Source organism: Mastacembelus armatus, chromosome 10, assembly GCF_900324485.2.
Source record: "Mastacembelus armatus chromosome 10, fMasArm1.2, whole genome shotgun sequence".
In the NCBI taxonomy this organism is placed as follows: domain Eukaryota; kingdom Metazoa; phylum Chordata; class Actinopteri; order Synbranchiformes; family Mastacembelidae; genus Mastacembelus; species Mastacembelus armatus.
The window spans coordinates 19,676,344-19,702,816 of record NC_046642.1 but is presented as its reverse complement, the minus strand read 5'-3'; the positions used below and the strand labels follow the sequence as shown (position 1 = coordinate 19,702,816).

The window sequence follows — 26,473 nt, the reverse complement described above, 5'->3', positions numbered from 1 at the left end:
TTCTGCTCTGCCAGCAACAGCTGCCTTATTGTTGCTCCAAAGCAAATCAGTTTATCACAGCCTATGAAAAATATTATGTTGTCCAAAGTAGTACAATAATGCTGCAAAAACAGCACCGTCTAGTTGTTGCATAAATCCTGCCTGGTGGATGAAGTGAGTGTATCAATCTGCTCCTGGTTCAGTGTTTGGTAGCTGCTTTCATTATCAATTCTGGAATGTTAAGTTTCCCTCTTACGCTCGTTCATTGTGCTCCGACTGTAGCATCAATTCAATGGCTGTGTGTGTGTGTGTGTGGATTCAGTGTTCGTAATTCCATCTCTCTGCATCCTTCGCTTTACCTTTGCCCCCCCCCCCAATGGCTAAGTGAGCGACAGATCAGTGGGGGGTGGATGCTGTGTGTGGGAACAATTGAACACCCCCTTTTAGGCCTGCCTGACTACCCCCTCCTTAACACATTCCACACTGGACCACCAAGACCCGCACACAGGGAGCCCCCAGAGCTGGGAACACATGGCAACAAAGAGAGCGCTGGAGGCACGCAGAATAAGAGAGGGAGGATTTGACTGACAGGAATGAGTTTTGGATGAGGGTGAGCCCAAGTGAATATCCAGGACAAGTAGTGAGCCAAGCAGGAGGCAGAGAGCGAAGGCCTGTGTGTGACACAGGCGCAGGGAATCCGGTGAGGCAACTGGATGCATGCATGCACTGTGACTCATCCACACTCAGTCATACAGGCTCGTACATACAGCCTGCACCTCTTTGTAACCTCTCTGAGCGTGTGTGTTTAACACAGTTTCTACACAGGTTTTAACCAGCGGGCTTCACACGCAGTTTTAACATGAGTGACCACAGTTAGACTCAACTGTAACATTTAGTGTGGGTCCTTATCTGATGCTAACTGTGAGATATCATGATCTGGTTTTGTGGCTTTTTGGACTTTTAGTTGACAGGAGCGACTCCCTGAAGTTTTGTCTTGACTGACATGTCAGTTTATTTTCTTCTCCCCCAGTTTGCTCTTCAGCAGCTCCTCTTGGAGGTTTTGCTTCATTCCTGCTCCTTCCTTTCCTTCCCATCCTTGGGTGAGTTCCTCCCTTTTTCACCATCAGTAGTGGTTTACTGGTATTTTTCTGCCCTGCTCCATTCAGCCCCTAAATCACATAATTTGTTTTCTTGCTCATTCATCATTAAGCATTTCAGACCAATTATGGGTGTGATATCAGTCCATCAGTGAGTTGTTTTGTCACAGCCACTGCTGTGCTTCCTGTGTAGATCAGCTCGGCACTGCCAGCTGTGAGGAGTGTGGCGAAGGGCTGCAGGCTCTGAGCCCCAAACTGCTCAGGGTGCAGTGAACCCCCTCCCAAACACAACAAGGCTCCACTCACTAACATGAAGTAATTCCACCGCACAGCAGCCAGTGGGAGAGAGTGGTTACGATGTAGGTGTAACTCAACCAAGGTTAATTGATTTCCTATGAAGCCTCAGTGGACTTGATGTCTGCTATGATAGCCATGATCATCATTTGGATTTGTGTGACTCACCAGAGGCCAGTGTGGTTAGGGAGAGCACTGAGGGAGCAAAGCCAGGGACTCGCCTGGTGTTTGGGCTAAAACCCCAGTGCTGGGTGCAGGCCAGACAGGCTGTAATCCCTGCTAATTACTCCCAAGGCCTACATCAAGACTCCTACTGACGAGCCAGTCACTCACACTTAGCTCACTTTTCCAAACTGCAGTTGGCGTAATAGGTTTCCTATTATTTACCATAATCCATCGGTGTGCTGCTCACTTTTGGATTTGTTTGCGTATAAATTATATTGTTTGAGACCAAAACTTCAATTTTGCTTTGAAAGAAGTCCTTTCTTCTTTCAAACAAAAAAGCAATGGGTGGGTCCTTGGCTGCTTCACATAGCTCTGTGAATTTGACTGACGAGTCGATGCCATATGGTAAAAGCGGGTCATCAAAACTCAAATTTAAAACATGAAGAAAACAACTGTTGGATGTCCTGCTGGCTGAGGGCTGATAAGTGGGGGAGGAAAAAAAACAGTCATGAAAGGATCAAATACTTGGTTAAATGATGGCTCTGAAGCTGCAAATCATTTGGGCAGTGTGTTTCAAGGGTGGTTTTTTTTTTTTCTGGCAGTGCAATTAGTCGTTATGTGGGAATGCAAGTCGATGCGCCAGGGGTTGAAATGTACGTCGTTGGACTGGCAAGTAGTGTTGATTTATTGACACTTCCAGGATAAATGAGGAATGGATTGAGTTATCCATGACTGAGGCCCTTTAAGCCATTGTGCCATTTACCAATTTAGACTTTCTAAGTTACCCTTTGACAGTCAGCAATGAGCAGTTCTCTTCCCACCGCCTCTGCTGGTGTCCAGTTCCCAAAGGCCCAACAGGTATATCAGAGTCTTTGTTGCCATTTTGTAGGTTTGAGCTTCCAGAAACCTGATATTGTACCTGACCTCATTTCTGCCTTGGGGGCTTCGCCGGGCCCCGTCCTGCCTCAACATCTGGTGGACTTCAGCTGTTTTTGGATGTCTGTTATAAACACTGTCAAAGTGCTCCCTGTCCTAGGAGGGGTTCACTGGCTTTTGCTGGCATTGATGAAATGTTTTGTTTGTGTGTTAAAACGCTGTAATATGTTCTAACAAACTTGGATTTTTAAAATTCTTTTTATGTGGAAACAAGGGAGGAGCTGCCTGATTTGTTATGTGCAACTTCTAGATGCAAATGGTCACAAAGCCTCCGTAGATAGTCTGGTGTATAGCTCATGTGCAGTGTGTGAAGCATATCTTAAAGAGGACCTGTTTGTAAGCTCAACAGTAGTCCATTTCTCTGACAGCACAAAAGTGTTTGTGTAGGGTCCCATGGTAAAGCACTTGGCCTTAAGTAAAGAGTGTTTTTCATCTTCTCCTTTAAAGTCTGTTTTCATTTGTGTGCCATGAGTCAATGGAAAGACACAGGGCTGGTGCAGAGGGACAAGCCAGGAAGGTCTTTTGTGCCTCTTTTTTTTTTTTTTTTTTTTTTTTTTTTCCTCCTCTTCCCTTGTGATAATCACGCTGTGCTGTAACTTGTCCTCTCCGTTTGCATGCAAAAACACTGCCTGTCTCTGCAAATCTTAAACACAACACAACACTCTTTCATTCACATTTACTCGTACACACACACACACGCACACACACACACATACACCCCCAGCTCAATCATCAAGGTGGTACTTACCGCTGTAGTAAAAGCAGCAGATCAAACGCCACAACTCTGCGGCTCATCAAAAGGCACAAGAGCTGAAAGAAAGCTGTGGGAAGGGTGTAAGATTAGACTAGTTGTTAACGTGAATCATTGCCTCCAACTCCCTACTGATAATGCAGATGTTAGGATTGCCAGAAGAAAGATGGTAGGAAGGAAAATTTGATTATTTGCTTGTGTTTTGTGTTGTTCTGTATTTGTTTGTTGTTAAAGTATGAACTTGTAGTCTATAGAATACAGGTTTGAGTGTCTGAATGACCATCAAGCCAGTCACTAGTGATTGTTTTATTTGCCACAAGGAAGTCAAACACATTGCAGAAAGTTTGCATGGAGCATGCTATAAAAGTTGCCCAAATTCAGCCTTATCCCGAAACAAACCGCTTCTGTTTGAAGTATAAATTCCCCATAACTGTGTTAACATGAATCATGGCCTCCAGCTCCCTCATAGTTAGAGAGAGAATTTGCACAAATGTCAAGAGTGTGACCTTTTTTATGATTTCATTTCTTTGCTGCTGTGTTTGTGTAATTCTTGACCCCTGGCAGGCCTCATTGCTACTTTGGGGCCAAATGTTTGCTGTCAAGGAAACTGTTGTACTGCACTAACGTTGGCCATTGCCCACTGTAGTTGTATGATGCCCACTGGGCATCTATTGACTAACACAGAAAGCAGATGAACTAAATTAATCATTTATAAGTCTTTGTAGTATTTCAGCTCCACCACCCTTTGATCTGTTTCTCTCATTCAGTGTACAGCGCTCTCACTTGAACCTTTATTCTTTAACACTGGTATATACATTTTCACAAAATTGTCTCTTTGCCTCTATTTTCTAGGTGTTATGATGTTATTCTGTGAATTTTAATTATTAACTTCTGAACTTTACCTAGCATAGTTGGATTAACTGCTTCCAGGAGCTGCCTGTAGGGACCAGTTGTATTCCACAGTCTAGGGCTGGGCGAAATCCCTAATTATTTTTTGTTTTGTTTTTTTTTGTTTTTTTTTTTCACAAAAATTTGATTTATGATTGAAATCGATTTTTTTCACAAGCACACCGTGGTCGGAGTGCTTGTGCTTCTGCGGTCTTGTTCATTTCTTTGGGCACAACATCCCTCCCACTTGGCAGCATAACCCTGGTTTGAGGTGCTGCAGTAAATTGGTCATACTGCTACCTTTGCTAGCAACAGACTTCAAACACACTTTGCAGCAGGGTGTTGTTTGTTCTGTGTCTGACGCCGCAAAACCAAACCAATTCCAAATTACGGATGACACTGTACCTTTCTTGGGAACGAGTTCTTCCCTGTTCGCTGCCTTGTTGTTTGTGTATCTCTAATATGGCAAATGCACCGGGGGAGGGGCTGAGCCCAGAGGGGAACGTCGGCAGATGTTAAAGAGAGAACCGATTTTCATTCAAACAAGTTGATGTGAACTACACAGTTGAGTTAATTGATTTATTGCCCAGCCCTACCACAGTCTGTAATCAGAAACTACAGTACCTGCCAAAAGTTTGGACATTGAATTGAATGAGAATGTGTGTCCAAACCTTTGACTGGTGCTGTATATTTACCTCAGACTGTTTTGCACACACAGGTCTGAGAGCCAAATGCAGTCCCCAAGATTTATTTGACCACACGAAGGTTTATATAAATTGTGCAGCAGGTGAGCTTTGAGAACACCCCTGGTGGTTGGAATTTGATGTCTGACTTGTTAAATGTACTTGGGGAAGCGAGTTGAAACCCTGACAAAGCAGTGACCTGGGAAGTGGTGAAGGCAGGAAGCTTTTGTGTGGGGAGACAAAGCCAGAGATGCAGGCATGGGAGAGGGGAAACAGGCAGAGCGAGAGGCCAGCAGTGTTGTGGATTCTCTCCAGGGGATTCTGGGTAAACGTTCATGGATGGCAGCATTTTGGAATGTTCACAAATGGAGAGCTTTAATTGGCCAGAGGCCCCGACTGGTTTGGTAATCAGAAACGGGCTCTGGTGGCAGAGGGCTCAGATTTATGGATCTCACTGTGAGCATTGTTTTCAGAGTGAGTGCCTTTTAGAAAATAATTGACGTTGGGCAAATTGTTGAAGATTTAGCACAGATAAACATTTTGTCACATTTTCTGACTGAAAAAGAAATAGTGCTGAGAGTTTTCCTGCGGCAGTGAAGTGTGTAAAATGCAGTAGACGAGACATGGAGATTGTAATGAGGTGTTGCCTCATGCTGTGCGACAGCAGACATGCCTTCCTTTCTCACTATATTCATGTCATGTAAAAAGCAAATTTTGGCGGGTTCGTGTTTAGACAGATGTGTTATGGAAGAGATTTTAATTCCTGATTTATTTAAGAAACATCATTTTACAGACGTTATCCTCAGCCTGTGGCTGGATGTGTAACTGAAAATATTCCCTCCAGAGTGTGCCGCTAAACCAAATCTTCCTGCCTGAAAAATTAGATGTTGAGCATTGTCCTATGTGACGTAAATCTCTCACTTCACAGGCAGTGCTAGTGTTACCCAAGCTCACCACTACGGGAAACCTTCCTGCCAGTAATAAATTCAGTGTGATACTGATTGCTCTTCGTGTTGACCTTTAAAACTTCTGGTTGGTACTGAATCATGGGGCTCATCAGCACTAGTGTTGTGATGCATCATGTGAGGTGCAGAGGGACAAAATACCAGATCAAAGCTAGATAATAAATACTACATGCATGGCAACATCAGACATGTCCTAGTGTCACCTCTTTATTAGACTGAGGTTAGATTCAGTGTTATTGTCACTTCACTGCTTAAGTTTAAATTAAGTTAAAAGCCGCTGCACACATCGGTAATCTCCTTTTCAGGCTACAGGCTGGTTATGAGAGTAGGATCACGTCTGGGTCATGAAAGCTCCTGCTAAAGACTGTGTGGTGCTCCCTGTGAGAAGCTGCACATGAACAGTATGTGTTGTGGCGCCCTAACCCTAACGTGATGCCTTTTGGGAGAGAGAGCTGTGCAAACTATGGGACCTCCTAACTATACCTGTCCATCATCTTTCAGTTCAGGGAGAGATTGAGCAGCAGTCAAGTAAAACACTCAACATTAAAGCAAAGTAATGGACAAGGTCTGGCATTGCTACCCACCATTTTATTTAAACACTTTCAGAAAGTCCCTTGTCAGCACATTTCAGTCTTTTTTGGACTTTCCTTATGAACTAAGAACTGACGTGCATCATTGGTTTGGCCAAAACATCTATAAACTTGTCATTACTCTATTTTTGTAAGCGGCTAAAGTATAGAAACCAAATAGGTGGAAGTATCGTCCTGCACTGATTATCTCCATATGAACAGCCAAGTCTCTAATAATAGTTTTCACTTACAGCAAAATGCTGTTGAACGTTTTCTCCTCTGTGGTGATTCTGCCACAGGTCTGATTACACCCATGTATGCAGGAAAGTAGAGTGTAAGATAAATGTAATATGTGGATTGGTAATACGTTTATCTTGGCTTTTGAAAATCAATTTAAATAGTTCTTTATGGTTTGCAGTGTTTGCTTAAGTAGAACAGTACAAGAGCTAAACAGGGACACATATTTAGCTCACTTTTCATTAAACTCCACATGAAGTAGTTTCACTTTTAAGGCCCTTTTTAATTTGCAAGAATGTTTTATGCCAATTTCACCTAACAGTACTAGTACTATGGATTAGTAGTACCATTCAGTCAGGCGAAGCTTATGTTGTCTGATATGTCATTGGTTTGAGTCCTGTGAAGAGAGCAAGGAAAAACCTGGATGGGGAAAATGAACAAGACGCACGTTTCCCCTCCCTAAGCTGCTACTGGCATGATGCCCTTGAGCGAGTGTCTGTGGTTGTACTAAGAATCAGCCTGACATGAATGTGCGAATGTTTTACCTTCCCTGCCCCTGCTGCTGCTCCTCCAGGTTGTAAATAAGACAAGCTCTTAGGCAGCTCTCCTTATTAAAAGATTTGTTGTAATATAAGAGGAACTATCAAATTGTTCCTGAGCACTTTTCTAACTGGACTCTGGCATTGTGTGGTATATGATGGGACACTAATGGTGCAGATACCACGTGCTTTACTTCATAGTTTCACGTGTGCATATTTTGTTGTATTTAGCACTAGACTGTTTTTCTGCAGGAAATTCCCCTGCAAAACCCTGCACACCTGAAAACTTTTAATTCCTCTTTATAAATAAATTAGTGGGTTTAATTTCTAAATCATGTGTCTGACATTTGAACACAATGGTTCCTCATTACTGAAAACCGTTTAAAAAAAAAAAAAAAAAGTATTTTTATTATTTTATTATTATTATTTTATTATTTTTATTAGCTGAGCAGCAAATTATCAGAATTGTTCAAATCACTGATTTGCTGACTGGAAAATCTGAAATGGATTTTTAAGGAGTGATGTGCACAGGAAGCTCATTTCTTAAGTCCACAACTGTGGGGCTCTTACAGGTGAAGAAACAGACAAAAAGGAAAGCGTGATTTAAAAACATGTTGTGACAGGACAGAATTTAAGAAGGGAAGGACTTTAAGAGAAAAAAAAAAAGCATCTGCTGTAATTTATTTAAATGAAATATGCAGCGGTTTGCCTTCTTATTACATGATTCAATGTTGGTTTCTCCTCACCTCTCTTAATGTTTGCCTGTAGGAAACAGCCATTAGATTGTTACATCTATAACAAACCTCATGCTTGTAAGTAAAACTTGAAAAGCAACATCATGCCATAGTCAGGAGTCCAGGTTTAGCTCATGTGATTATCTATGACAGGATGTGGAGCAGAACAGAAAGTTATCCAACAAATGGCACCAATCCTTTAACCCCCCCACAGGATAATTACACCCTAGACAGAGGTGAGGAGCAAGAGGAGAATTGTTATGGCTTCAGGGTGTGCAAATTTACAGCAGTCTGGGTGAGTAACGCTCAGTAGACTGGCAGCTCTCACTTTTACATGTTACAGCAGGGAGCATAACACTGTACACCAAATAATAATCGACTTTTGTGTTTGTTGTTTCACATATTTAGCACTACTGACAGTGTGTGCAGCTTTGTTTTATATGTTTTTAAATTTTATCGTCCCAGTATCCACCATTTTCAACTTCACCACTCCACTGGGCTTGAACTAGTGTGTACATATGAGCAGCATACAGTTCATGATTTAATTATTTGCAAATGTTGATGGCTTGATGTGTGGAAGCTCAGAGCTTTCGGTGGGTTGTAGACCACCAGGCTCCAATTAATGACAGACGTTGGTGAATGGTTTGTGACAGACGGTACCCCTTGTCCGCCTCCATGGCTCTTGTAGCAGTTTTAGTGAAGTCCTGAGTTCAGGACAATGTAGACATAATCCCTGGTGGACCTGTATGACTTGAGATTAGAGCACAACTGTTAAGGTTTTCTATATATATTTTATGCAAGTGTGTGTGTGTTTTTTTTTTTTGTTTTTTTTTGTTTTTTTTAACATTTGGTTGAATCTGAATCTGTGGAGGGGTTTTGTATGCAGTTGCTGGTGTTATTATTAGCGTGATTAGTGTTTGGGTGGTGAGGAGTTGCTGTGTGTGCTGGATGTGCTGGCTGGCGGAGAGGGAGAGTCAAAGGACAGGACCTCTCTCAGAGGACTGGCTGTTAACCCCTGACCTCGATGGTTAAGTCTCCGGGGTGGTGGTGGCGGTCGAGGCAGAGGTGGGGAGGCACCCTGAGGTCCGTCTGGTTCAGGGGCACATGATGGCAGGCAGAGGGGCAGTGAGGTGTCTAATCTGGTTTTTGTCTGTGAGGCATTTTCACCTCCCCCACCATCCTTCCTCTGAGAACAGAGTTTGAGAGGCAGGACAATGTCTAAGGGAAGTGACTTATTTTATGAGCCAGTTAAAGGAGATGGTGGTCTCTCCACAAAGGAAACCCAGAAAACAGCAGAGAGCTGATGAATAGCATGACACACAGGCACATGTTTGTCTACAAGATTGTGCTCTCTTGTTTTGACCACCATAAATGGCAGTTTTCCTCTTCTGAGTGACACTTGAACAATGTTCTGTCTTATTACATCTTAAAGTGCTGGGGAGGCTGGAGGCCTGAGAGGCCCATGTAAGGAGCTCCATAAGGCAGCAGAGAGTCGGTTCACCATTCACACAATGACTGTTAATGCCAGTGATGGCAGAGAAACCATCACATACTGCATATAATGACAAAGCTTTCTGTGAAAATAGTGTGAAACACGTCATGCAGAATCCAGCACTGATGTTGATTTTTATGGGATCTAGCCGTTCTGGTTAATGGTTCACCCTCTTGTGTTCTAACGGTGCCGTTTTTCTCCCAGTGGGTTGAGAAATTGGCTGCCAAGATGTTTTCACAAAGTATGCATTAGCTAAGAATCTTCAGACTTAATCCTTTGCACTAACAATGTGACATTTGTACAGACATTCCTGTGAAATATTGACCATCTTACTTTTATTTGTGTATTTTGGTAACTAGGGCTGTTTTCCACAAGGGCATATGCCATTTGATGGTGTGCCTGTGCTGTGGGCAAAGCACAGGGGCCTGTATGGCTATTTCACCCAGAGGTTCTCTGTGTGTCTGTGTTTGTGTGCAGTTTCCCTGTACCTCTAGTCATGCTGGTACAAAGAGCCATGTGTTGAGCAGTGATGTGATGGGTGAATATGTTTGGGTAGGGGCTGCCAGCTCTGCCTCTGTCTGTGTGTGTGTGTGTGTGTGTGTGTGTGTGTGAGTGAGTGTGAGAGAGAGAGAGACGGACGTTGGTTAAGATTGGAGAGAGTTTTTTTTTTTTATTTTATCTTATTTTTTTATTTAACATCATAGCTACTTTTTCAGACATGCAGGAAACTTCTGTGGTTGTCCGTTTTATGTGCAGTGTGATTAGCTTAATATTTATACACACATTTCTATTCATTTATAAATGTTTTTTTCCTTATTTATACAGAGTACAGGAAAAAAACAAGACTCGCCTTGTAAGTCAGTGTCTTAAACAATGATAACACTGTCAACCTGATGGGGGGGGCGGACACTTGTCCCATTGTTATGGCAACGCATTAAACATGGCAACCAGAAGTGAAGATAACAAAAAACCCCTCAGTTGTGCATTTAATAAAAACACAACTGTAACAACCCATACCTTCAACTACAGCAATGATCAAGCCAATAAATAACAGGCATAGTTTATTATTAACATGAACAAATTTAAGTGAGGAAAAAAGTAGTCACTTTTTAGTTTCCTGTAGCTTAAATAAAAGAGCCATGCATTTCATATAAAACAAACTAATAAATAAATATAAGATAGATTAATCTGAGATGTTTCATGTGTATTTTAATAAATGGAGGAAAACATTGAAGGCTGTGCTCCATATATCACATGCAGGCCCTGCAAGTAGCAGTAACCTCGTGTCACAGTATGAGCTGGTGGGGAAAACTAAACAGGCCGTTTAGTGGGCCCTGGATGCAGTGAAAGGATCCCTGTGTTCTTCCAAATTCCAACAACCACATTTTAAACAAAACATTATTGCAGCTGCATTCGTCCTCCCCTGACCCTCCATTTAATTGGATGTTAAACTCACTTTTGACAAAGATGACAGCTGTTTTATCAAAGACAGTATTTAGGTTTAGGTGGAATTAAGGTTGAATAATGGTTCTGATTAGAGAACCAAGAGCAGTTTTTAAGACTTTTGGCTAGTCTTTTCAAAACGCTTCTCTAACTTCATAAAAACATTAAACATCTCCTGTTGGGCATTTGATGGCCACCTAAGCAGGCAGCTTTATACTGTACCAAGCGACTAGCTTGGTATTGTTTGTATTTGTTTTAGCATTAAAAAGAGAATGTGGCCAAATCCAAAATGCATCACATGGCAGTCAGATGTGTGATGCTGCGTGGCAGTCATAAATATATGTTTTTGAAAAGGTGATCTCCACATTCACATTAAAGCTGACCAGACTTTCTTGTGTGCTCTGTGCATTGGAAAACCTTTTTCAAAATGTGAACTACTGCTGTCTGTAGGTGCAATGCCAAAATGATTATTAGAAACATGTGCACGTGACTAAAGTCAGCCTTTATTCTTAATATTTGTGTTTTAGGACACTGCACTCAGAGAAAGCTACAGCACTGGAATATCAATCAGGACACGGCTCTATAATGTGGCTAACTAAAGGCTGCTTTAAACTGAGTGTTGCAATTAATCCACTTAAGTGCAGTTAAAGGGGTTTTCTCAGCCAAGGTGCATTTGATTTGGTGAGGGGTGATTGTGTAAACAGTTCGAAGCTTTGATTCCAAAGAAACTGGAACTGTGCTTATCATTAATATGTAACGCTGTTTCAAACAAGCAAGATACCAACAATGACCAATTGGCTTAATGTATTGCAACCCTGCACACATTCAGAAAGCCACTCCGTAAATGCACTGATACAGAATGGGGCTGTAATGTCTTCAGGTATGTTTTTAACTTTCTCTCCAGTTTAATTAAAAACAACCCTAGCTGAACACATTTGTATTCTAACACGCCTGTTGTGTCAGTGCTGGGCTTTTTTGTTCTAACGTGACTGATAGGAAGGTTGATAGGGTGATAGGATGGTTTTAATACTGTGCTGTCCTCATCTGTTCCAGGAGCCCCCCTGAAGGTGTGTCCGCAGGGTTTCTCCTGCTGCACAGTGGAGATGGAGGAGAAGCTGAGCCAGCAGAGCCACTTGGACATGAATGCTCCTGTCTCCAGGCTCAGTAACAACCTACAGTCCACTTTCAAACAGAAGCACGAACACTTTGACAGTAAGCAAACACTTACACAAACAAACGCACACTTGCCATTTTTCAGACTACATTGTAATGCTGGCTGTAGTGTCCCAATAGCAGCACTTGTGTTACATGATTTTTGATGGACTCTCCCACCTGCCAGTGCACTGCCCACAGCGGAGACAGTAAGTCTGTGTCTGTTGGCCGGTCCACCTGTCTCTCAACGTCTTAGCCCCTACCCCTTAGCCCCCATCACCCCGCCTTGCAGCTTGGTCCCCCACAACCTCGCTTCCCTTCTCTCCAGAGAGGCGTGCACGCTTCGAGCCGGACCACACACATCCAGAGATTTAGCCTTCTCTGCACTTCCTCTTCCTCTGTGTGTTAGCACATGTGTGTTTGCCTGTAAATATTGGGATCGAGTTTCTTTTGCTGAGAGTGGGAGTACATGGGAACATGCAAGTATGCTGAGTCACCAAGCAAGTGGTGTGTCTTGAGGACCCACAGCCACCCAGTCGTGCTTACTGCCTGTCAAGAAGCTTGAACACAGTGAGAACAGGATGAGGACTTTTCGCAGCAGATTTACCGATAAAGAAAAAGCCTTGGATTTGAAAGTTTCTAAAATACTGTAGATTTTTGCTTGTTAAAGCTGGTGATGTGCATGATGTGTCTGTGTGTACTCATGTATATGCAGGTCAGAGACCTTCAGCTCTTATATGCCTGTGAAAGGCAGTGAGGGATAGTCATTCACAGGGAGCGTGTGTATTGCAGCCAGATGTGAACAGGAATGTGACGTGTCGGAATGCAGTGGCTGCGCGGGCCGTCCCACCCCTCTTTTTCTCCTCTCTTGCCGCCCTTTGTCCCCATCTCATGCATCTCTCCCTCTCTCTCTCTCAAAAAACCCCTTTCTTTGAACAGCTAACCTTTTTTTTTTTTTTTCCCAGTCACTTCTGTCTGAGACATCGTCTTAGGGGCTACAACTATTTTGATTATTGATTAATCTACTTTATTTTCTAGATTGTTACTCTATAAAGTGATTTAAAAAAATGCCCACAAGAGCCAGCTTTTTTCAGATGTCTTGTTTTGTCTGGCCAACAGTCTTGAACACAAGCATATCAGTTTGCTGCTATAGAAGAATAAGAAAACCAGAAATATTCACATTTCTGAAGCAGAAACCAGTGAATATTTCCATTTTGGTTTATGAACAATTTTGTAGATTCTATATTAATTAACAAAAACATTAATATAATAATTGAAATTCTGAAATTGTCGGATTACCTTGAAGTCAGATTATATATTATATATCTGGGAAAATTTTTGAATTTTGCATTTCTTTTAAAATGGAATTGTTAGATTAGCACATAATCAACTGCACATTAAACTACGTTTTCCTTATCTTCCTTCTACAGCTATCTCAGATTTTTTTTTTTTTTTGATGTTATGAGATACAGTGTTTCCTGAAAAAAGGTGACATTTCTTGTAGCTGCACTGTATTTGCTGTACTGTCTGGAGATTTAGGTGATGGAAGTATTCATTATCTGCAAAATTTGTGATGGATGTCTTCCTATACCGTTGTTAAACATCTAAGAAAAATGGTGAAACTAAAAAGGACTTGTCTGTCTTTTGATTGATGAATGAACGGACACCAGAACCTCAATTGTCTTGACGATTTACACTGTTTTTTACACAGCTAAAAAGAAAATCTGCAGTCAAACTTCACTGTGGCTTCAGGTTGGAATTTTTTTCAACATGATGTCAAAATCTGTTTACACCTACATACATCACACTACTAAACAAGCTGTTTTAGGACAAATCTTCCTCTAAGATCTAACTTTAAATCTTTTTATGATGACAGACTAATCATGCAAGGAGGGAAGATCTCAAACATTTAAACTCCTCCCCAAGGTTCATTTACCTCGCTCCCCTCTTGTGCCCCGTCCTCATCACTGTAGACATTTGCTGCAGTCTTTGACCTGTCAGATGTGGGATCCCTTTACGAAGGCCTGCTGTGGTCTCTTCCACCTGGGCCATCGCACTGAATACACTGACAGACTCAGGTTGCTGTCCTGTTATTTCCTGTCATCACATCATGATACCAAGATGAAGGCACCCCTCGTCTGAGAAACTGGCACAGAGGAAGTCGTAGTGATGACGAGCTAACTGGTCCTGAAGAATGGAGTGCATGTGTGCATAAACACACCTGCAATGTACATGAAGACAGATGCAGTAACGCACACTAACAAACTCAGGAAGTGGTGTATGTGATTAGGCAGGATCTTACCATGTGCCTTGAGCTAGGAGTCATGGCCAATTAAGAACAGAGCCAGAAAAAATTCTCCCTTCTCCATGTCTCCTCACTGTGGTTTTGTCCTGGCCTCAGCCTCTCTGTCCTGTTGCACTGACCCTGTCCAGCAGAGCAAGCCTATGTCTGGGATTTAAGCACTTGGATTAAGGCCCCTTGCCTCCAGACTCTCACATATGCACACACTGAGAGACAGCCATCTGAGGCAGTGAAGTACAACAGTGGGAGGGACAAAATCCCATCCCATGAGAAAAGTGGAGAAGCTCAGGGACTAATTGGCACAAATAGGATGCAATTACTGCCTGGGCTGGAACTGGGAGGAGCAGAGTTTATAGGGACACAGTTTTTTTTCGGGGGGGGGGGCTCCTTGGAGAGCAGGAAGTGGGAGGGAAGGAGTGGGAGGAGATCTGTCAGCTCGTCTGTTCCTGTGATGGATTGGGTCTAAGATCTTCACTCATAACTGCAACATGTGGAAATGGTGACGGTGAGGGAAGGAAGAACAGAAAAGAGGGACCCACACAGAGGCAGTAGTCGCTCCTCTCCCATACATTTAGCTACAGCTTACCCCCTCTCCCCTGTAACCTTTCACCCACATCCTCCTGATCATTGGCTGAGCGACTGGCATGATTTTTTAATGGAAAAATGCTGAGAGAGCGTTCAGCTCCGTGGCCTGTTGGCAGATGGCTCCACGTCACAAGGTGTTTTTAATGACAATGCAAGATGGCTGAAGTATAATGCTTTTCTTACTTCAGACCCTCAGAGCCACATCGTTGCCCCTGCTGCTGAAACCACCCACCCACACACACACACACACACACACACACACCACTTTCTTTTTAACCAGTGGGTTTGTCTACACTCATTATAGGACTCTATATAGCATATAGGCATCACCGCTTTAATCAGCTCTTGAAAGGAAACAGAGAAGTTCAGATTCCTCCTCCTGCTTGTTGCCTCTTCCTCCTGTGTCTCCATTCGCTGACTTTAAACTTGTGACTAGTATGGCATTCCAGGGGTGGGATGGACATTTTGTTTTAATCTGTCAATGGAGCGTGGAACTTGGTTCACTGTCCCCCGGCTCTGTATGTGTGTTGGAGGGGAAGGGGAGCAGTGATGGTGGGGAGGTAAATGGAGGGGCTGCAGTGTTTCCGGTATCCTTGGCGACACAGTGGGGATTTGGAGTTAAAAAAGCCCTCAGCTTAACCCACCCCAAGTCGCTCTCACCCTCCCCTACCTTATTTTTTTTCTTTTAGTGTGTCAGTCTGAAGTGGAAGTGGCAGTGCTACTTAGGGACTCTGTGTGTGTGTGTGTGTGTGTGTGTGTGTGTGTGTGTGTGTGTGTGTGTGTGTGTGTGTGTGTGTGTGTGTGTGTGTGTGTGTGTGTGTGTGTGTGTGTGTGTGTGTGTGTGTGTGTGTGTGTGTGTGTGTGTTGATGGCAGGCAGCGTTTAGTGACTCCCCCTGTGAGAGCATGGGAACTTTACATTTCAAAGCCAGGCAGAGGTCACCCAAAACAACTGCAGAGGTTTGTGCACATTAGGAAGTGAGGGGGAAAAGGAGAGCAGATAAAAAAAAAAAAAAAAAAAGATAAGTGAAAGGGTGTGAGTGTATGCACGCATGTGAGACTGAATGTGAAGTATTTTTCAGAGACTCTGTGGAATTCTCATTTTGTTCAGATTAAGAAAGTCAGGAGCAAAGAGGGGCAGTCCGTGGGAGAGGAGGCCTGGATTATTAGAGGAGGGGGAAAGCAGCGAGGGGGGTGATGGACATTCCTAAGGATGAAGTAGGTCATTGTTCTCTGTCTCTTGTGAAGAGAGGTCTCTGAAGGAACTGATGAAGTGAAAGCAGAGGAGGGAGGGAGATGCAGGGCAGGATGGGGGGGTACAGGTCCATATACGGGAGGGGAGGGGAGTCGCATTATTCAGTAATCCTATTGAAAATGCTTCTGAAGGACAGTCCAAGAGAAGCTGGGAGAAAGGGAAGCGAATGGAATGTGACAACAGAAAAATGCCATTGATGGTTGTCAGTTTGAAGCGGCTTGATGTGGAGAGATGTCTCTGCTGAATGGCAAGTCTACAGAGACGAGGAACAGCGCGCCTAGTTCAGCCTCTCGGAGATGCTCCACCTCTAAACCTCCCCGCTTCTCTCATTCCTCATTCCCAACCATCCCCTGCCCATAATGCATTGCTCTGCCTCTCATAAGAACTTATGTGGAAGCTGTACCTGTTGAGACGAGCAGAATGTCATTAAAACCCCACAGTCTGTCAATCTCAAAGTGTTGTGACCAACCAGGTAAAATCATCTTAATAAAAAAAAAAAAAAATTAAAATGTAATCAGGTTAACTATTGATCAAGTCAACTCTGTCCATTTAGATGTCCCAAGCAATATGTTTTCCATCACACAAACTTCATTTCCTTTAAATTTCCTTAAAAGCTTTATTATTAAATGTCAAAGATGTAAAATTGTTTGTGCTGGCTCCTTGGCGTTTTATCAGGACACTCATCTACCTCTACACCCTTCTCTGCCCTTTTCTCTGCAGAGTTTTTCCGTGAGCTTCTGAAAAATGCAGAGGTCTCTCTACATAACATGTTTGTGCGAACATACGGGATGATGTACGTGCAGAACTCAGAGCTGTTCAAGAACTTCTTCGAGGCCCTGACTCGGTACTACATTTCCGGCAGCAGCACAGTCAACCTGGACTCCATGCTGTCAGATTTCTGGGCCGACCTCCTGGAGAGGATGTTCCGGCTGGTTAACGTTCAGTATGAGTTCAGTGACGCCTACATGGAGTGTGTCAGCCGGCACACAGAGCAGCTGCAGCCCTTTGGCGATGTGCCTCGCAAACTCCGCATTCAGCTGACGCGGTCCTTTGTCGCTGCACGTACCTTTGTGCGAGGCCTAGCACTCATGCCAGAGGTGGTCAATAAAGTTTCTACGGTAAGTGTTTGGGGCATGTTCAGTTTTTTAATTTTACTAAAAAAGGCTATAGCAGGCAGTCTACTACTTGGAGGTGAAACATTTTACCCAAAGCAATGTCCATCCCTCCCTTCTGAGTCTCTGACATCATATCTTGGAAAAATTAGCTGTGCTTATATTACAAGGTGTCTGATAACATAAACCACTTTGGCAGTACTGGTATGACATGTTTTTCCACTTTAGTGAGTGATTCATTGATGACTGAATTGTACTTCTTTGTGGTGTTGGCTTATAAAATAACCACTGAAGTTTTTTTTTTTTTTAGAGTCAAAAGTATGTGCCTGTGTTGGTGTTTTTGATACAGTAACAGCCTGTTAACTGCCCCCTGCCTCCTCCAGGTCAGTGCTTCTCCCAGCTGTGTGCGAGCCGTTATGAAGATGATGTACTGTCCCTACTGCTCAGGCCAAGTGGCCCTTAAACCCTGCCAAAATTACTGTCTGAACGTAATGCGTGGGTGTTTGGCCAACCAGGCTGACCTGGACACAGAATGGAACAACTTCCTTGGTAAGTGACAAGGACAACCTTAGGCACTGCTGAACAAACGTGACCGTGAACACACCCTGCCCTGACCTTAATGGCTTCAAAGTGTTTGATTTGGCAACAGAGTGTATTTATACAACTCCCTGCTTTTGCGTTCTTTTACAAGTTGCCACTCTAGTGCTCATGTTTCACCAAAGATCATTAAAGTTTTATCTAATCTCACGTAATCTAATCCAGTCTTATTTAAACATGCACTCTCTTTTCCCCATGTGGGCAGGAAACACAGTGTGATGTGACAGGGTTGGAGGAAGGATGGAAGTGGAGTAATTACATGAAGGATTATTTTTTACACTGTAGTTGCTGAGGTTAATGTGTTTCAGTTTAAGAAGAGCATGTTTAACAAATGAAATGTGTTTACTGTAAAGAATCATGCACAAACAGGTTTTTTTTACCCAGAGAGATGGGGGCTGTACAAGTTGTGGCGCACAGGGTGAATGCAGTTCCTGTGGTGTGTAAATAGACAAAGATCAGTTTCATTGCATTCAGGGTGTTGCACATATTCACTGTTCTCTTCTGTATGTACTATATTTGTACTACTCGACTTGACTGCATGCTTCTATAGCACTGCATGTGTCTATCCCTGACTGTGGACACTGCTACTGAGAAGTGTGGTTTCTGCCATGGTCTAAAGTCTGCTTTCACTGGGGAGCAGTGGGCATATGCTGCCACCTAGTGTTACATCCCCAAAAACTGAATTAAAATGCAACCTTTTTTTTTTTTTTTTTAAATTTATGTTCTCATCTTCTGCTTTTCAGATGCCATGCTTAGTCTAGTTGAGAGGCTTGAAGGACCCTTTAACTTTGAGTCTGTCATGGATCCCATTGATGTGAAGATTTCAGAGGCCATCATGAACATGCAGGAGAACAGCATGCAAGTGTCACAAAAAGTCAGTATCATATTACAGTATTTAAGAAAAAAGACCAAGGAAAAAAAAAACATTCAGTTTCATTTACTTGACTTATGTCTTGTTGACTTGTGGCAGGTTTTCCAGGGTTGTGGACAGCCCAAAACAAACATGGCCTTCCGTTCAAAACGTTCTGTCAAAGAAACAGGCTTTACTGGCCGCTTCCGCCCCTACAGTCCTGATGCCAGGCCCACCACCGCTGCTGGGACCAGCTTAGATCGACTGGTAGGGTTGAGAAATACCTAAGATAACTGCACACTTAACAAAAGAAGTTTGGTTGCCATTTCTGTTATATTAATAAATTATGGAAGCTTAAAGTTTATGCACTTTGTTTTTTGAATGTCTAAGAAAACTTGGAGCACAGCCAGTCTAGTTTTGTTTTCAAATATTGCATCTGACATCATCTTTTGCATTTTTTTCTACATAGACAAATGATGTGAAGAAGAAGCTAAAACATGCAAAGAAGTTCTGGTCCACATTGCCAGACACTGTGTGTGCAGGTGAGAGGATTGCACCTGGGGATGAGTGCTGGAATGGAACAGCAAAAAGCAGGTAAGATCACTGATACGTCTACAGAAATACTGTGTGTAAAGAATGTGATGTCTCAACAAATTGAATCCTGCTCTCTACAGGTACGAGTCGGTCGTCATTGGCAACGGTCTGGCCAATCAGGTATCAAATCCTGACGTGGATGTGGATATAACAAAGCCAGACACTGTGATTCGCAGTCAGATTGCTGTTTTGAAAGAAATGACTAGCAGGCTCAAAGCTGCTCACAGTGGCAATGACATCTCTGTTGATAACGGTGAGGATGGTTAACATTCTTCATTTGATTGTCTTCGTTATATAATGTCATTCTCACACACATCTGACCTTGTTCCCAGATGAAGATGAAGATGGTAGTGGAGGGGAGGAAAGCGGCAGCGGTTGCGATTCTCCATCCTGTGGCAAAGACCAAGACATCTACTTTTCTACTCCATCAAACCGTGGCAATCCTCCAGTTATTAAAGGCGTGGGGAGAAAAACTTCATCAGCTGGCTTTGCTGCACGTGGAAGCATGACGCTGGCGCTCTGTGGGCTGGCCCTGGCCGTACTTGCTCCTCACTTGAGATAAAACTGACTTGATAGGGAGTGGAAGAGAAGGACCAGGAATGTCAGAGCAATGGGGAAGACTGTCAGAGACTTTAATAAGACTGCCTTCAGGACCTTGGACTGTCCGACACTAAGGGGAATACTCTTCTTAATATTACAATAACTTTGCTTTTAATTATTTGTTTATTGTTTTTGAGGACATCAGTGTACAGCAATATAATTTTTTTTTTTTCCATCCTTTTTTCCCCACAGATCAGCTCCTTATAGCTCTTTTGGAGCCAATGTTTGCAGCATTATATAATTGTCTGTTTTTGGCAATTTAATCTCATAATTCATTGGTGTGTCTTCCTGAATGATTTCCATCTGGTAACTAAATAGTAAGCAGGATATTTGGTTGAACATTGCGTGCCTGCGGTGGGACATATCTTCTTATTTCTGAGGGTGTTGTTTCTTTCCATTATTATGAGATCAACAAAACATGTTGTGAATTCATAACACAATTCATAACATCCTTGTTGCACATTATGAATGTGCATACTGTGAATGTTTTGTTTGTGAATGTAGATTTATAGATTCACATACTTCGCCCACACAGATCATGAAGCTAGCTGTTGAGCTCAACTAAGGAATATTTGGAGCTTTAACACAGCTCATCTCAGAACTTCAGTGAGAGGAGTTACAGCACAGGTATTAAGATAAAATCTTTCTTTAGAAGAGCTTTTGGGATCCTCTGTGAGCCCAAACATGCATATTGTATGTTTGCTATAAATATTACGACAGCCTAACGTTTTATTTCCTCATCGATTTTCTAATTTAATTTTATCATTTTAAACACTTCAGTAGTAAGGTCATACCTCATGCATGTTCCTTGTTATCATTGCAGTCTAGTCATGTTGAGCTGAAAGTGTCTGATAGAGTTGAAATATGGACCTAGCATCCTGGTGAAAGGTATGGAAGGAGGACTCCCCTGGCATTACCCCTGAAGAAGGCAAAGCTGACAAGTCCTGAAAGCCCTTTTTGGCACTGTAAGCTCAGTTCAGCACAGAGAATCTGAATCTATACAGTCTTACTCTTTGAAAAGAATCAGTGGTGACGTATGTTCAGAGCATTTGACAAAACAGCGACAAAGAACAAAAGACAGTGCTTTGATCAAATAAAAGCAAGGAAAGATTATTTTAATACAGGGTTGTTGTTTTTTTTTTTGTTTGTTTTTTTTGAAGAGGTGCCGTAATTTTTAGCTATTTTTGGTATGAAGATATATATTAGGTACTACAGTGGATGTTACTGCTAGATTGAGATGGTGGAAGTGTGCACAGAACATGCGGGCACTTTTGCTTTTGGTCAGTGTGCACAGGTTTGGGGATTTTTTTTTTTTTTTGCCCTCGTCCCTGTTCCACATTACACTTATACCTCTCAGATTGTCTTTGTCAGTACGAATGGGACATATCCTGATCCATTTGAGCTACCTATCCTCACGTTCTTGTCATTTCAGTTCAAGGTGAAATGTTGGTGTGCTACAGGTGCTACCAAAATTAATGCAGTGTATGGTGCCTGATGTCTTTTTTTTTTTTAACCTTGGTACATTATTAGCGACTTCTTAAGGTGAAAAGAATGCAGATGATGATTTGTATCCATCTTCTCAGATTCCCTGAATGGTGTTTGAGTATATTCTTGCCATTTTGACAAGCACAGCAAATGATTTTTTTCTATGTTCTAGTCTGAGTTGCATTACCTGGCCATTTTGCTCCCTCATATAGCTTTTGTACAGGAGCTTATGCATATATTTTAATGTCAATTCAAATATGCTTTTAGAACTGACAGATTATCCGAAATACAGCGTTCAGAAGGTTTCCTAAGTATTTGAATTTGAGATTTAAATACGCATTTTCTTAAAAGTGAAAAGTGGATTTGAGTGTTTAAAATTTGCCTGCAGGTGATAAATACTGGACACAACCGATTTTCCTCATGTTTGGCTTTGAGATTGACAGGTTAATTAAAAAAAGTGATGTTCCCAATTAACAAATAAATTATAAATTAAGCCTTGGAACATCAGTATTAAAACTGACCCTATGATGTTGAAAGATTTGATAAAACATCTGTGCAACCTATATACAATACCAAAGCCTTCATTTGAAATAACAAAGCTGTTCTTTAGGAGCTTGTTTTGGTATTATTTCTGCAGATAACTGGTTCAATTCAGATTTTTGTGCTCCACCAATATTTCTCCAAGGTTTTGTGCATGTGTTCCTATCATGTGGAAGAGTTGTGTCAAGTGTGAAGAAACCCAACTTTCTGAAGGTCAGAGGAAATGTTTTGGGTGATGATGGTAAATGTCTGTGCTTGCGGGCCAGGGCAGCAACATTTCCCAGCTAGCAGGAGGTGTTCCAGTTGACGCATGTTCATTTGATCCGCAGAGCAACGTCAGTCTCGTGACTTTAAAGTTGAGTTGGACAGGTGTTGAAACCTTTCCATCTGCCTTTGGCCCACAGGAACAGAAAGGACTCACTTTCTTAGGAGAGAGTGGTGACTTGACTGAAAAGAATTTTTAAAAATGTGTAAATACAGAGCAGCCATTTTTAGATGTCTCTAAAAGAGGCCATAACAATACACCAGATTTTACTTGTCAGAGTATCTCCTAAATGTTATGGAAAAACAAGATGAAATAGACGTTAAATTGTAAGGAAAAATGTATATTAAACAACATTTCTTAGTCTTGTTGAAATAAAGACTGACTATATTTAAAATGGTCTCATTATCTTAATACTCTTGATTGTGTTGACTCCTTTGGCAGCAATTACAGCCTCGTCTTTTCAGGTATGGGACAACAAGCTTTTCACACCTAGACTGGAGGATTTTCTGCCATTCTTCTTTGTAAATCCTCTCAAGCTCAGTCAGGTTGGATGGGGACAATCAGCCATTTTCAGGTCTCCCCAGAGATGTTCAACAGGGTTCAAGTCAGGGCTCTGGCTGGGCTGTGTGCTCGTCGTCATGTTGGATAGTGAACCTTTGGCCCAGTCTGAGGTTCTGAGCGCTGAAGAAGACGTTTTCATTGAGGATAACTCTGTATTTCGCTACATGCAGCTTTCCCTCAACCCTGACCAGTCTCCCAGTCGCTACTGCTGAAAAACACCCCCACAGCTTGATGCTGCCACCACCATGCTTCACTGTTGGGATGGTATTGGGCAGCTGATGAGGTACCTGGTTTTCAGTGGAGGCTGCAGTGATGGTTGTCCTTCTGGAACTGTGTCCCATCTCCACACAGGATCTTTGGAGCTCAGGATCACTTCTCTTACTAAGGCCCTTATCCCACGATTGCTTAGTTTGGCAACCAGCTCTTGGAACGAGTCCTGGCTGTGCCAAACTTCTTCCATTTGAGTATTATGGAGGCCACTGTGCTCCTGGGAACCTTCAGTGCTGCAGAAAGTTTTTGTAGCCTTCCCCAGCTCTGTGCCTATCAACAATCCTGTCTCTGAGCTCAGCAGGCAGTTCCTCTGACCTCCTTTGGCTTGGTTTTTGCTCTGATATGCATTGACAGTTGTCAGGGTCTTCTATAGAGAGAGGTGTGTGCCTTCTCAAACCATGTCCAATTAATTTAATTTACTATATAAACTGTAGAAACATCTCAGCAAAGATCAAGAGAAATGGGAGATGCCTGAGCTAATGTTCACATGTTGTTGCAAAGGATCTAAATGTAAATGTGATATTTTAGTTTTTCCCTTTTAATAAATTTCCAGATATTCCTAAAATTTTGTCTTCACTCAGTCATTATGTGGCACTGAGTGTAGATTAATGACAACAGTGAAGGGGATCTGAAGACTTTCTGAATGCACTATAAATGATTTGAAACTACAATATAGCAAAGATTGTATGTAAGTATTTCTACCGTGCATAATCTGAACCCTTTCACAAATGGTCAAACATGTAGAGGGTCTTGGCTATGGCCCATAAATTAATTATACAGGTGCATCTCAGTAAATTACAATATCAGCAAAAAGTTTATTTATTTATAAATTCATTACACAGAGACTCGATATATTTCAAGTGTTTATTTTAATTTTGATTATTATAACTAACAGCTAATAGAAAGCTAAAATTTAGTATCTCAGAAAATTAGAATATTACTTAAGACCAATACAAAAAGGATTTTTAACACGGAAATGTTGGACTAGTGAATGGTATGGAGCATGAACATGTACAGCATTCAATACTTGGTCTGGGCTCCTTTAGCCTGAATTACTTCAGCAATGTGACCTGGCATGGAGGCGATCAGTCTGTGGCTCTGCTGAGGTGTTATGGAAGCACAGGTCTGATAGGGGCCTTCAGAAGACTGTGTTGTTGGGTCTGGTGTCTCGCATCTTCTTATTCACAATACCCAAAAAATTCTCTACGAGGTTTAGGAAAGTTCAGGAAAGTTTGCTGGCCAATCAAGCACAGGGACGCCATGGTCCTTAAATGAGGCATTGGTACTTTTGGCAGTGTGTGCAGGTGCCAGGTCCTGCTGGAAAATGAAATCAGCATCTCCTTAAAGCTGGTCAGCAGTGGGAAGCATGAAGTGCTCTAAAAATTCCTGGTAGAAGGCCGCGCTGACCTTGGACCTGATAAAACAGGGGACCAGCACCAGCAGATGACATGACTCCCCAAATCAACACTGACTGTGGGAACTTTACACTGGACATCAAGCAACTTGGACTCTGGGACCTTGATTTCCAAATCTTCTTCTTTTCCTTTCGCCTGCTCCCTTCAGGGGTCGCCACAGCACCACACTGGCTTCCCTGGCTTCTACTTGAGTCCCTCTCATTTACACACATGTACTCTGTTTTACTGCGACTAACCTTCATTCCTCTCCTTTCCAGAGCAAACCTCCACCTCTCTAGATTTTCCTCCACCTGCTCCCTGCTGTCACTACAGATGACAATGTCATCTGCAAACATCATGGTCCACGGAGATTCCTGTCTAACCTCATCTGTCAGCCTGTCCATCACCACAGCAAACAAGAAGGGGCTCAAAGCCGATCCTTGGTACAATATTGCATCTGTGGTTCGCTTTCTTGGCATGAAACCGTACTGCTGCTCACAAATGCTCACTTCTGACCTCAGCCTAGCCTCCACTACTCTTTCCCATAACGTCATTGTGTGACTCATCGGCTTTATTCCTCTGTAGTTTCCACAACTCTGCACGTCTCCCTTGTTCTTAAAGATGGGCACCAGTACACTTCTCCTCCATTCCTCAGGCATCCTCTCACTCTCCAAGAGCTTAAGTAGCTCAGTCAAAAACTCTACTGCCACCTCTCCTAAACACTTCCATACCTCCACAGGTATGTCATCAGCACCAACTGCCTTCACCAACTACTCTTCATCTTCTTCAACGCCTTCCTCACTTCATCCTTTACTGATCTTTGCTACTTCCTGCTCCACAACAGTCACCTCTTCTACTCTTTGCTCTCTAACATTTTCCTCATTCATCAACTCTTCAAAGTATTCCTTCCATCTTTCCATCACACTTGTGGCACCTGTCAACACATTTCCATCCCTGTCCTTGATCACCCTAACCTGCTGCACATCCTTCCCATCTCTGTCTCTCTGCCTCGCCAACCTGTACAAATCCACCTCTCCCTCCTTAGAGTCCAACCTATCCTCACACACCCTTTGTTTGGCCTTTGCCACCTCTACCTTCACCTTATGCTGCATCTCCCTGTACTCCTGTCTGTTCTCTTCTGTCCTCTCAGTGCCCCACTTCTTCTTAGCTAACCTTTTCCTCTTAACACACTCCTGAACGTCCTCATTCCACCACCAAGTCTCCTTATCTGCTTTCCTCTGTCCAGATGACACACCATGTACCCTCCTACCTGTCTCCCTGATCACTTTAGCTGTAGCTGTCCAGTCATCTGGAAGAACCTCCTGACCTCCCAGAGCCTGTTTCAGCTCCTCCCTGAAAGCCACACAACACTCTTCCTTTTTCAACTTCCACCACTTGGTCCTCTGCTCTGCCCTTGTCCTCTTCATCTTCCTCACCACCAGAGTCATCCTACACACCACCATCCTATGCTGTCTGGATACACTCTCCCCAGCCACTACTTTGCAGTCACTGATCTCTTTCAGGTTGGAACGTCTGCACAAGATGTAATCAACTTGTGTGCTCCTGCCTCCACTCTTATATGTCACCCTATGCTCCTCCCTTTTCTGGGAAAATGTGTTCACTACAGCCATTTCCATCCTTTTTGCATCAGACCATCAGTCCTTCTGCATTCCTGTCCTGCATACCAAACTTACCCATCACTTCCTCATCACCTCTGTTTCCCTCACCAACATGTCCGTTGAAGTCTGCCCCAATCACCACTCTCTCACCACTAGGGATACCCTGAATCACCTCATCCATCTCCCTCCAGAATTTCTCCTTCTCTTCTAACTCACATCCTACCTGTGGGGCATAACCACTGACAACATTCAACATCACACCTTCAACTTCCAGCTTCAGACTCATCACCCTATCTGACACTCTCTTCACCTCCAGAACATTCCTAGCAAACTCCTCCTTCAGGATAACTCCTACTCCATTCCTCTTTCCATCCACACCATGATAAAACAGCTTGAACCCTGCTCCTAATCTATAGGCCTTGCTACCTTTCCACCTGGTCTCCTGAACACACAAGATATCCACCTTTCTTCTCTCCATCATATCAGCCAACTCTCTAGTTTTCCCTGACAAAGTCCCTACAT

At 42.8% G+C, this 26,473-nt stretch overlaps 1 protein-coding gene across 1 annotated transcript in view; it reads left to right on the top strand.

Moving 5' to 3' along the window:
- The window catches only part of gpc4 (glypican 4), a 28,626-nt gene extending 6,122 nt beyond the window's left edge, over positions 1-22,504 (top strand). Inside the window, exons 2-9 of the mRNA XM_026330769.2 lie at positions 11,826-11,984; positions 16,785-17,182; positions 17,560-17,725; positions 18,517-18,647; positions 18,744-18,890; positions 19,093-19,217; positions 19,298-19,470; positions 19,550-22,504. Coding sequence (XP_026186554.1) covers positions 11,826-11,984; positions 16,785-17,182; positions 17,560-17,725; positions 18,517-18,647; positions 18,744-18,890; positions 19,093-19,217; positions 19,298-19,470; positions 19,550-19,779 — 1,529 coding nt within the window. The 3' untranslated portion in view covers positions 19,780-22,504. The remainder of the gene's footprint in view (positions 1-11,825; positions 11,985-16,784; positions 17,183-17,559; positions 17,726-18,516; positions 18,648-18,743; positions 18,891-19,092; positions 19,218-19,297; positions 19,471-19,549) is intronic.
- The last annotated feature ends 3,969 nt before the right edge of the window (positions 22,505-26,473 follow it).